At 42.4% G+C, this 12,500-nt stretch overlaps 1 protein-coding gene across 1 annotated transcript in view; it reads right to left on the bottom strand.

The window, feature by feature from the left end:
- The window catches only part of cpne4a (copine IVa), a 79,281-nt gene that overhangs the window by 26,487 nt on the left and 40,294 nt on the right, over positions 1 to 12,500 (bottom strand). Inside the window, exons 8-9 of the mRNA XM_028579814.1 lie at positions 12,465 to 12,500; positions 7,143 to 7,229 (exon numbers count right to left, since the gene is read on the bottom strand). The exon at positions 12,465 to 12,500 is cut by the window's right edge and continues 63 nt beyond it. Coding sequence (XP_028435615.1) covers positions 7,143 to 7,229; positions 12,465 to 12,500 — 123 coding nt within the window. The remainder of the gene's footprint in view (positions 1 to 7,142; positions 7,230 to 12,464) is intronic.

The following is a 12,500-nucleotide window of genomic DNA, read 5'->3' as shown; positions in this document are numbered from 1 at the left end:
AACCCTGAAGCTCAGATAAACCTGCAGCTCTGATCTGGACTCCACACACAGACTGACCTGTAACCACAACCGAGATAATCATTTTTAAATCCTCCTGCAGAGTTTAGAGTTCCTTTTTTCCAGGCAGCCGCTGGCTTCACTTCCATTCTATGAATTATGAAATAACTGCAGAGAGATATTGCTTTAATATTTGCTTCACATGCTTAACCTTGAGGAACTGAAGGAACGTAGGATTTGGACCCAAACCTCCATCTTTTTATCAACTTAACTCAGTAGTTTTGGTGTCTAAACTTAACCAAACTGGGACCATTTCACAATGTTAACGACGTGGTTAAAACCGCCACCGTTACCTGCTATATACCTATATCGCCGTATGTTTTGGAGGACTTGTTAGTTAGTTAACTCCATTTAAGATGACCTGTTTATTACCTGTTTTTTCATGCAAACTGACTCTTCAAACTATTTTGATATATGAAATCCCTTTTCAGGCAAAACTACCAGACATGCCCGACTTCCAGCTTCTCTCTGAATGTGCATATTTGTTTCTTTGCCTTGTCATATGAAGCTCAGTGTAAAGACTTCTAAACTTCCATCCACCTCTCTCTCTTCCTAAAACTGAACAGCTGTTTTGAGGCGTTCAGTTTTCTGTTAAACCAATCAGAAGCTGCCATGAATTTCATGAGCCGATCGCAGCGTGACAGCCCTGCTTTAAATCTGTTCTTCTCTCTGCTGCTGTCAGTTGTTATTTCAGGCAAAGAGTGCAACCCTAGACTCCTTCGGGAAGGATATGTCTCGATTTTTCTACCCCTTTTAAAATGATTTCATAACGATGGAGTCCAATCTCCAAAGACTCTGTACATTTCATATTATGTATATGTACAAATAAACCTTTGCATATCTGCAACAAAGTCTCTCCTGATTGAAATATCACCGTAGCCCGACTACCTTTATATGTTTGGGTTTTGGACTGTCGGCGACTTGGTATTCCTGCCTCCGCTGCTCTGACAGACTGAGATCAGACAGGATGTTTCAGAATCTGCAGCTTGATTATCATTAAAAATCAGCTATCAGAAAATGGTTAGTGTTTTGGCCTGCAAACCTGCTCTCATTCTGTCACCTCAGCACTAACTCGTCTTCCTGCTCTTAAAAAAACATTTGGTTTAATGTCCCACCTCCATCCATCGATTGCAAAGGAGCCTCTCTGCCTTAAGAGCAGCTCAGTAATTTGTTTCCATGTTTTTGCTGCGACTCATTCTGTGCCACTTAACTCATTTTGAAGCGGGAACTTTTCATGTGTCGAGTGTCATCAGGCTAAATGTTATCTGGCTCTCGCTCGGCGGGCGGAGGCAGGATTCCCCTGACTCGTCTGAGAACCGTTCAGCATCGTCTGGCAGCAAATGTCAGGTTAGTCAGGCTGCTCAGCGCTCTGTAATTGGTTTAGTCTGTCAGCCGGCAGCCGCGGCAGCCTCCGAAAATAACAAGAAGCTTCATCTCAACTGGAAAGATCACCTTTGAATGCAAACGTAATTTCACTAAGCGCCACGCTGGAAACAGGGAATCAAATCCACGGCCAGACGTGGACAGTTTGACATGTGTCATATAAAATTCTCACTTACGGTTTGGTCTAAGTCAAGCCCTAAAAAAAGGTCCTTAGCAGTCACAGAGTTTAGGGAATCTGATTCTTCACACCGTCGACTCTGTCATCTTTCTGAAGAAATTCTTTTACAGCATAGAAAGCAGTGTTGTAGTACTCTCGTCTCAGAATCGACTGCATTTTTACTCTGTCTAGACCCCTCAAAGTCTCGGTCTAGACCCCTCAAAGTCTCGGTCTAGACCCCTCAAAGCCTCGGTCTCGAACCCTCAAAGTCTCGGTCTAGACCCCTCAAAGTCTCGGTCTAGACCCCTCAAAGCCTCGGTCTCGAACCCTCAAAGTCTCGGTCTAGACCCCTCAAAGTCTCAGTCTCGAACCCTCAAAGTCTCGGTCTAGACCCCTCAAAGTCTCGGTCTAGACCCCTCAAAGTCTCGGTCTCAACCCCTCAAAGTCTCGGTCTCGAACCCCTCAAAGTCTCGGTCTCGAACCCTCAAAGTCTCGGTCTAGACCCCTCAAAGTCTCGGTCTCGAACCCTCAAAGTCTCGGTCTCGAACCCTCAAAGTCTTGGTCTAGACCCCTTAAAGTTTCGGTGTCAACCCCTCAAAGTCTCGGTCTTGTCTCGGTCTTGATACACTCTGGTCTTGGGGATGACTTGGTCTCGGTTTAGGTGGTCTCAACTACAACACTGCTAGAAAGCAAAATAAACGCCAGAATTTGAAGCAGAGTGAGACGTCTTCCTGCCGATCTCTGTCGCACAGGCAATGCATTCACAAACCAGCCAATAGGAACGCTCTCTCTCTCTCTCTCTCTCTCTCTCTCTCTCTCTCTCTCTCTCTCTCTCTCTCTCTCTCTCTCTCTCTTAAATGACCTGTGATTGGCTAAAGTCACAGGCTAAATTTTTCTAAGCCTGAAAACAGAGCCAAGAGAAGGTCACAAGCCTTGTTTCCCCCCAGAAAACTTGTTTAATAATATGTACAGTAATAATTAGAAATAAATGAAACGATTATTATGGGATTTTTGCCCAATGAGGCAAAAAAATGAAGTGCCTACCACAGCTTTAATATAAGGATAATCTTCATGAGATTCAAGAAGTTTGAAATATAACTATAGAAATTGTTGCTCATTATCTCCAAAAAAAGTTGTTGATATTATAGCTGATATAATAATTATCTTTTGTTGTGAAAGAGGGATAGACTATTGAGTCAGTTTTCACTTTCATTTATTTCCCGGCATGTATCGCTCAACCAAAGACAGAAAAAAAACATTAACAAGGGTGACGAATGTCAGCAGCTAAATTATGAGTACTTGGGAAAAAAGATCTAAACCACAGTCAGAATCCATTATATCGGTTTTTCACAGACCAGCCAATAACAACGCTCTCGCTCACTCTCTCTCTCTCTCTCTCTCTCTCTCTCTCTCTCTCTGAAAAGGCCTGAGATTGGCCAAAGTCTCCTGTCACAGGCTAGATTTTCTAAAGCCTGAATACAGAGCCAAACGAATGTGCACAAGTCTCGTTATCCCCCAGGAAACTTGAATTATAATTTGCTTAACGATTATTATGGGACTTTTGCCCAATGAGGCAAAAAAACAAAGTGCCTTCCACAGCTTTAATACTAATATATAATATAATTGTTGCTCATCTTCCCCACAAAAGTTGTTGATAAAAAGATGACAAAAGATCTTTCGTCAGTTTTCACTTTCATTTCGCTCAACCTCAGACAGAAAAACCCATTAACAAGGGTGACGAAGTCAGCAGCTAAATTATTAGCACACAAAGATCTAAACAACAGTCAGAATCCATTATATTCGATATAACCCCACTGCCCTCTGACTACCGCCTCAGACATTCATCAGCCAACACTAATAGACAGAAATTATCTCTCATACCCAGTAACCATGCCTGATCTTTGTCTTTCTTTCTTTGTCTCACTAATATAACTTTTGTACTTCATAGGTTCACCTTTTACTCTTGTATTGATCGTCATGATCCTGAGTTGTTGTTATGTCTGCTTCCTGTTTTATTTTGAAGATTAACCCCTCATGTGTCATGTCATGTCAAAGATCCTCTATAACTAAAGATAACGCATTTCAAGCAGCGCCAACGGTATGAAACGGTCCACACTTCAAGTTTCCTAAGGATGAAAAGTTAGATTTTGACACCAATAGCCTTAGTCACTTTTTTTGGCATTAATCATCTCCTCATGGTGCTGGCCACCTCTGGTAAAATTGCCTACATCCTAAGTTGAACAGGTCTTGTGATTCTACACCTTTTAGTATTAAGGCCTATGTCAAGCGTGTGACTTAGGCCGTTCAGTTTTTTAGTTTTTTCTGAAAAACCTGAAAAAATGAAGGTGACGATTTGTATAATTCTCTTTTGCTAATGTTAGATATTTACACAGCTAAAAGACACATTCAGCATCACAGAGATTAGTTTTTTTAGGGCGTTCACCAACGTTAGTTGGCGTTAGCGTCTCTGTGTTGCCAGATCTCGTGAGAGTTCGGTCCTGAGACAGAAACACGTCTCAAACTAAGTTAATTTTCTTTAAACTTTAAATTAAAGTTCTTACTGGTCCAGATTATACTTAAATATTGATGTGGACTAAAATACTAATTGTAAAAAGAAAGTAAAACAGAGTGAATTTGTAAAAACTTGTTTAGGTTCTGAAAACATACATAAAGATTCAAAAAATAAATACGTAAAAGCAACAATATATGCAAAGCGTAGCAACAGGTTCTCATTCCCATCTCAAAAAATACAGAGGCTTGGTCAGGTGACTTTGTCCTTGTTATTGACGCTAAAAGTCTCCTTCAGCATCACATAACGCGCTTTAACTAAACGCGCCTGGTTGGGACTATTGACGCAGTTACAGTATGTTAAGGAAAAGGTCCGTGACACGCGGGAACGGTACGGTCGAGTTTAGGAAAAGGTCGTGGGTGGGCTTACGTTTCTGTTACACGCGGGAATAACGGCACGGTTAAAGAAGAAACATGCTGGACACAATCCCCGGTCTCCTGGGTGAAAGTCCTGTGTCTGACCCATCCTCCACCCCGAACAACCTCCCTGTGCAGAATTTCGGCCTTACATACTACTCGCTAAACCCTGTGTAGCTGCTGCTCTCCACCGGTACGTTAGATAAACACGCTCAATGGTACTTTTTTCGTCACTTAAGACGCTGACAGCCACTGTCCAAACGTCCGTTTTTTTACGAGTTCGGAGTGAGAACAGGTTGAGTATAGCTATGACTTATTTCTCAGTGTAATGGCTGCAGGGACAAAACTGTTTTTGTGTCCTTTTGTTTTACACCTAGGGATTGTAAACCTATGCCCAGAGGGGGGAGAAGCTGAAACTCTGTGTGCAATGGATAGGAGCTGTCATTTAAAATTGAACCAGTTATGTTACGGTTGTGTTCCAGCTGGCCTGTGTGAAGAACTTGTATGTATTTATGTATCTTGTATGTGTTTATACTTGCTGCACACCTAATCGCCCTTCGGTGACACGAATAAAATTGAAGTTGATGTCATCCCTCTAAAACACATTTCCTCGGTTCCATTACATTACATTACATGCCATTTAGCTGAGGCTTTTATCCACAGCGACTTCCAATTAAATGAGTTCAACCCTGAAGGTGCAAACTCAAAGTAGTAAGTGCAAGTACATTAGCAAAACTACAAAGAGCCATATGAAAGTGCAGCTTCAAGAAATATATATATATATATATATATATATATATATATATATATTTTTATCCGAGGTCGGAAGAGATGGGTTTTTAGCTTTCAGTTGCAGACACTAGTTGCAGTCTTCTCCTGAACAGAGGTGGCGCTAATGAGGAAAGGCTACCGACGTTGCTCTTTCTACGGACTTGAAGAAGAAGAAAAAGGTAAACAACGGCAGAACTGCCAGCAGCATTGACGTCAATGCTTTGATCTGATTGGATGAGCTACTTGGTGGGATTGAGCCTTTCATTCACCATAAAAGAGCTCATCTTAACCCAGTAAGTTTACCAGAGAGACTTGAAGTCACTCTGAGAGTCCCCACATCTGGTTGCCCTCGAACTCGTCCATGCTTCCTGTTTCCACTTTGTGAAAAAAATAAGTGGTTTTGGTTGCACACTTTAAATTCTGGCGCACCAATGGGATCTACATGATTTTGTCTGAGTGTAAAACGGCCTTTAGACGCGAGGAAGGGAGGCAACTGAGGGAGTTGGGGAAGCAATTCCATGCTATGAGATGCAGCAATGATTCTAAGCCATCTCTGTGTCATGGTTTCCTCCCAGTCTTGTGTGTTTTCCTCAACCTGGTGAGAGTGTCCTGATCTCGTGAGCTCCAGTTTTCCACTCGCAGATCAGTCTGGCATCTTGAGATAGAGAAAATTTGGAGCCGTTCGCCAAACGACCGACCAATCAGTGTTGGTTTTGAGGCGGGTTTAGGTGTGACCCAACGAGAAGCGACTGCTCGGTCTAAACAACGTGGAGGCTTCCACGGATGAGATGAGCGTAGCTATTGCAGCAAGTTTTATCTGAATTAGAAAGTATTCCTTCATTGTAAGAAGAGTAAAAAGCAGCACTGGAGGCTTTTCTCGGAGGAAAAGATGTTTCTGCTCTTCTCCCGACTGGTTTCACCAAGAGTTTGATCTGATTGGTTGATTTGGCCCGTCTATCACCAACTATAGGTGGTGATAGACAGATGGTTTATCCAATCAGCTAACCAGGATTTTTGCCCCTTCCCAAAAGTTCTCCAACCCAAAGTTCCCAGATGGATATGCCGAGCAAATGAGAAGCGATCCATCTGGAGGAGTCAGGTTATGTTTTCCTCACCTTTTGTAATTCAGTGCCCCCTCCCAGATTTTGTCCACCCGTGTTTAATCATCCTTGTGTATTTACGCTGCGTTCCAGACACAATTTTTAGCTCGGAAGTTACGTCTTCAAGTCCCGACTTGGCAGCGTTCCAGCATGTGATCTTCCAGATTAACTGCGATTGAGTGAAAGTCGGTTTAGTTATGTTTATGTACAGCAGATTTGTGCGTCTGTTGATAAAAATAATGACATTTGGCACAATGTCAAAGCTGGCTAACTAAACATTGTGCCGTTGGCATGGTTCAGGTTAGGCTACCCAACGTTGACATTAGCTAGCGACTACCAAACGTTGACGTTAGCTAGCGCTGATACTAGCGATTTCTAGTCTGCAACATATTTTGGGCTTCATTTAATAGACATAACCTGTAGTAGTACACAATCATATGTGTATTGTTTTGATTACAATGTGCGGAATTACTTTACGTTGCCTATTTATGTCTATTTATTTCTGTTTCTCACCGTTAATCACCGGCATCTGTACAACATAAACAGGGGGCGCCATTGTTGTTCATGTGTTTGTGACTTCAAAAACTGTAACTGGGAGTACAACCATCTGGTACCAGTTCACAGGGAGTAAGGTAGAGGTTTGACTACTGTTCCTGGGTGCTTTCATGGGCAGAAGGTTGTTAGAACACGATTTACAGGTTGCCTGAAACGCAGCATTAGTCTCGCCTAATCTCGACATCCACACGCACCTTGCACTGGTTCAGAATGACGATCCCAGAGTTCTTGTAGTTCTTCTTCTTGACTCTGTATTTTGGATTCAAGCACGGCCACTGCACCTAAAAACCCAAACACATTAGTTACAGGTTGTCTTCCTCTGTAAACTAAATGTACAGAATATAATATATACATTCACATTTCACTGGACAGACAGAAGTCATTCAATCTGTTTTCCCATTTGAACTCCAGAAAACCTCACACACAGATGAAAGCTTTTTTTTTAAAAACAGATTAATACATTCATTTAAACCTTTATTTAAACAGGTAGTCTGTTTGAGAGACCTGTGCACAAGGAATCAGCATAAACATTTACTATTATTTGTATTTTAAAGGTTTATGCTGTATATTTTCTTTATGTTTTCAATGCATTATGTGAAGCACTTTGAATTGTGTAATGAAATGTGCCTATCAAATAAACTTGCATGGTGCATAAAGTGGCATAGAAAAGTGGATATTCCATTTCATTGCATATTTTTAAGTGGGTATATGGAAATCCTGGAGCTTTCTTAGTGAGTATACCGCGTATACCTGCGTATAACGTAGACTACACCACTGACACACACCATCTTTTCCTAAATCTAACTGCGTCATAAGTGACGCCATTAGTCCCCAGCACATTTAGATAAAGCGTGTTTAGATCTGACACTAAGGAGACTTTTAGCGTCAATAACATGCCTGACCAAGCGTCGGTATTATACATGATGGGAGTGAGAATGTGTTGGGCGCCTATCATTTTGGTTTGATTTGGAGTGGAGCAGAGAAAGTCTGCAAGCTGTATATTACATTTTCATGGCGCCAACACGTTGTCTTGTGATTGTTCTATTTATCTTTTAAATTTAGATTTTAAAGACAGGAATGTAAGAAACCGTATTGTTAGTAATTAAAGCCTGTTTCTACGTGTATATGTGGACAAAGTTAGTTGTCCAGAAGAACACGTTTTGGGGGAATCTTTTATTGAACAACTTCAACATTGAATTGAATATAAAAGGCAGCGAGACTCAAAATCTCGGAGTATCTTTTGCGATACGTCGCAGCCTTCTGCGATGCGTTCATGTGCCAGTTAAAAGAACGATATATTGGGCAGCCCTACTACACATTTGTGTTCATAAACCAGCAACACATAGGCCTGAAATTTAAGATGTATAAAGTAATTATATCAAATCTCATATTAGTCTGTGAAATCCCAATTAGGTTTTTTTCTCCCAAATCACTCCGCTTTCGACAAAGTGTCTCAGCCTTGTTAACTCCGCCAGGTGAGGAAACAACAGAGCTGCAGTTCGTATTTAGAGAGAGAAGAGGAAGAATCTGTCAGCCGGCCGCGTTAACCACAAACCCTCCGAGCTAAAAGACGATCCTTCAGCCGCCCATAACGAGGCTGCAGAGGATTCAGAGTGACTCTGTAACACTGAGCCGCAGTGACACGCAGCAGTTCGGACTCTATTTGTGTCGGTAGAGATGGATGGATGAGGGTGAACGGAAAACTCCCCAGAGGCTTCGGCACGGAGGGATTTCTGTGTCTCCACTGCCAGCCGGTAGCCGGCTGTCAGCTGCGGAAAGAAGGCCAATAAATAAAACCCGAACAAGGGATGAAGATGAAAAAGAAGAGAGGTGGGGGAGTTCCCCCACTGGGATTCAAGTCATTGTTCCTCCTCCTCTGCTGGATGACAGAAAGGAGACAAAGACCTCCTGTTTCTGGGGGATTTTACAGTTTTTCACATTTTCTTTTACTGTTGGAATGTGCAGCTCCGTCTGTCTGTTTTCAGTGGAGGATAAAGTCACTTACAACTGCAGTATTTTTCCCTTTGTTTGTGGAAGACTTAGGTGCACGTATTTGACGGTATATCTGCTGGATTGTATGGATTGTCATTGAGCCTTAAAAGAGCATCCTCCAATGCCAACATACAAAAAGCTTGCATACTGTGCTAACCCCAAACCGGTCGCCTCCGTGAGAATGACCAGAAGGTGTGTGAATATGTGATTGAAAATCGAAATGAGGGACTAATTTCAAATAAAAGTATTTTCTTTTCTAAGACAAGATTTGGTCGACATCTATCATTTGGTCCCAACACATCGCAGGAGAGATTACACACAAAAGCAAATTCAAACTACATTCTTTCAGTGATTTGGTAAGCCTATACTGCCGTTTCCAATGACACTGCAGTAGATGATAAGGTTACAGAAGCTACAGAAAATGAGCCAGATGAGGCTGATGCTTTACGCGGTAACGTGACAAAAAAACTACGGGGTTGTCGCTCTGGGACGGCCGAGTCTAATGCTCTGAGGGAAAAAGTGACTTACAATTGCTACATAAATCAGAGGTTGCACGCCTCTGGAGCAACTAGGGGTCTTGCTCAGGGACACATTGGTTGATGTATCGCAGTGGGAATGTGTCATATCCACCGCGCCATCACCACCTACTACAAAAACTAGACTACATTACTGTTCCCCTTGGACCCTGAATGTTTACCTGTGGCTCCTCCCCCTGTTTGCAGCCTTCATGAATTGAAGATGATGAATTTATTTAAATGTTTCCAGTGTAAAAGGAGCGAGGCTCAGCAGCTGGGTTAATGAAAATTGTGTCATTTCCCCAGAGCGTCACAGACGATCATTATAGGGAAAATATTCACTGATAACGAGACAGCCGACAGCGAGCGTCTCCATCGACCGAGCCCATTGTTAGTGTGTTCTCATCTTCAGGGAGTTTTCCCGAGCAAACACCTCAAGCCGAGCGTTTGGAAGACGTTAGCAGAGAGCGCTTTAATTAGCGTCTGTCTCATTTCTGTCCAACAGCTCTTTTTCTCTCGACAGCTTCATTAGCTCGGGCCTGGGTAATTACATCACGCCAGGTGTCTAAATAAACCGTGCGGCCCCAAAGGTGCGTTTCTAAAAGGCCGTCACCCTGCTAATTGGCTCGTTCGGGGGAAATCCTGGAGCTGCGTGGCTGGACGGAGATCGGGTCATTTATTTTTAACTCTTTGGACTCAATTTGCAATTCAAAGGTTTCCTCCAGTGCCTACTTTTGGTACGTTTCCTTAGTGTGATGTCATTGCCTGGAGAATCTTCAATTGTCGTCACATCTCTAAATCAGTAAATCAGTACAACCTGAGCAAAAAGGGATGTCAATAAACTATAATAATTAAGAAAAGTATGGAAATTGTGCAGGAAGCTCTGTGGAGTTTAGACCGAGACTTTGAGGGGTCTAGACCGAGACTTTGAGGGGACAAGACCAAGACTTTGAGGGGTTTAGACCGAGACATTGAGGGGTCTAGACTGAGGCTTTGAGGGTTTTAGACCGAGACTTTGAGGGGTCTAGACTGAGACACAAGTTAATTTAAAGCCTTGGTCGTAATAGAGGGGAAGAACAAATAACTGATATCCTTTGGAAGACTGTTTGGACCCAATTTAGACACTTTTGTCCCCCAGTTCATATTCCCTAATGGCTGGCCTGATCCATCCAGTAGCAGGAAACGTCCTCCTGTGTGTGCATGTGAGGCTGTCTCCGTGTAACAGTGTGTCTCTGAGTGTGAGTCTGTGTCGCTCAGTCTGACTGTCATTGAGCCGGGGAATTGATCGTGCAGCTGAAGGAGAAACTTTCTGTCAGACAGCTGCCTCCCAGGGGAATATAAAACCATCTCTGTGTGTTCACAGCTAACTGAAATATTAACTGTACCTGTTCAGACCTCTTTCAATCCTCTGCTGGAATACAATTCATCAACCTCGCTCAGTCAAGCTAGCGTCACACGGTCAATCAGTCCGTCACAAACAGCAGATAAAAACTCAGATGAAAGCTTTGATTTAGAGACAAATGCACACTAATACAAATAAGATATGGATAGTTAAAAACCCAAAGTAAAAAAACTGTCAAAGTAAAAGAACAGTGTTGTACTCAGGACCACCTAAACCGAGACTTTGAGGGGTCGAGACCGAGACTTTGAGGGGTCTAGACCGAGACTTTGATGGGTCAAGACCAGACTTGTGTCAGACAGCCAGAGCTCTTGGGAGTGTGTGTAAAGGGGGCCGGTGAAAGTTGGCTTTATGGTAACCCATTTCAAATTAGATATGAGTCAAGTTATTGGTTGCATTTGCAAGTTTTAACACCCAAATCAGACAGACAATGCACAGGCAATTTAGCGATTGTTGCATTTGCAGTCTTGAAATAGAATCCAGAGTCCTCTTTATTCGAGACTGAGACAAGACTGAGACCTTCAGAAATTTGTCTTAAGACCGATCTCGAGTACTATAACATTGGTGAAAACACAATTATAAGATAAGACATTACATGAAAGCCAGACTGAATAAAATGCAACTATTCACAATGAATAACTCTATATCTAGGGCCTATATCTGGAAGTTTCCTTCCTGACGTCCATCGATGGCTCCCATGTGTGTGTTGTAGAAATATTTCTATATTCTAGATGTGTTATTCTCATTATAATATTTGTATTAGAGTGTGAATCGGGCCGCATTTTTCTGTCTGAGCCATTTCCGTCCCATCTATTTTTCTCTCATACTAATGACACATACGTTTGCTTGTGTGGAGAGCTTTTATTAAGCAACTGTAGGAAGGCATTCAGAAATGTCAACAGATGAGGTCATCAGCTCACACTGGGCAACAAGCACACGTTAACACAGGCGCTCACCTACATAATAAGCTGTTTAAAATTTAAAATGTTCAATGCCTTATCGCGCTGAGGTGACCGAGCCCGACCCGAACCCCAACATCATTTCTAAATACCTGTCCGAACTCGGCCCGGGTATCCATCCTCCAATTTGTATCCCCTGTATATGCTTGGGAACACACAGTTAGTTAGCTCAAGCTCTGACTACCATATAAGTTCAGGAATCTGAAGCACTGGAACATCTCCCCGGAGACAGGAGGAAGAAAGGAGGAGAGACGCCTCCAAGCAGGATATAAAAGATTAGGAAAAATGGTCAAGCACATTTTGTCAGAGCCTAAGTGAACCTGTACCCCGTATATTTTGTCTGCGGTCTGGGATACTTAGGATCTTTTTTGTGTACCCACATGTGTGTTATAACTTAAATGCTGGACTCTCCTTCTCAGATTGATCCTTGTGTTCTGGTAAACTTAAGTCCGATGAAAGAAGCTGCGAGAATTCATAAATTGGAGTTAGATTCGACTGGCCTTAGGGTCTTATTTTTAAGACATAATTCCCTACGGTGTGTGAGTGTGTGTTTGGGTTAGGTGATGAAAACAGTTATCTGCTTCATCCACATCAAAGGCATTCATTCATTCATTCAGCCGTGGTCATGTGAAAAAGAAGATAGTTTGCTACCTGTCGTCCATCGATGGCTCCTCTCATCTCTTTGAA

The sequence above is a fragment of the Perca flavescens genome, chromosome 6 (genome assembly GCF_004354835.1).
Source record: "Perca flavescens isolate YP-PL-M2 chromosome 6, PFLA_1.0, whole genome shotgun sequence".
Taxonomy (NCBI): Eukaryota; Metazoa; Chordata; class Actinopteri; order Perciformes; family Percidae; genus Perca; species Perca flavescens.
The sequence above is the reverse complement of the archived record's forward strand: the minus strand, read 5'-3'. Positions and strand labels throughout refer to the sequence as shown.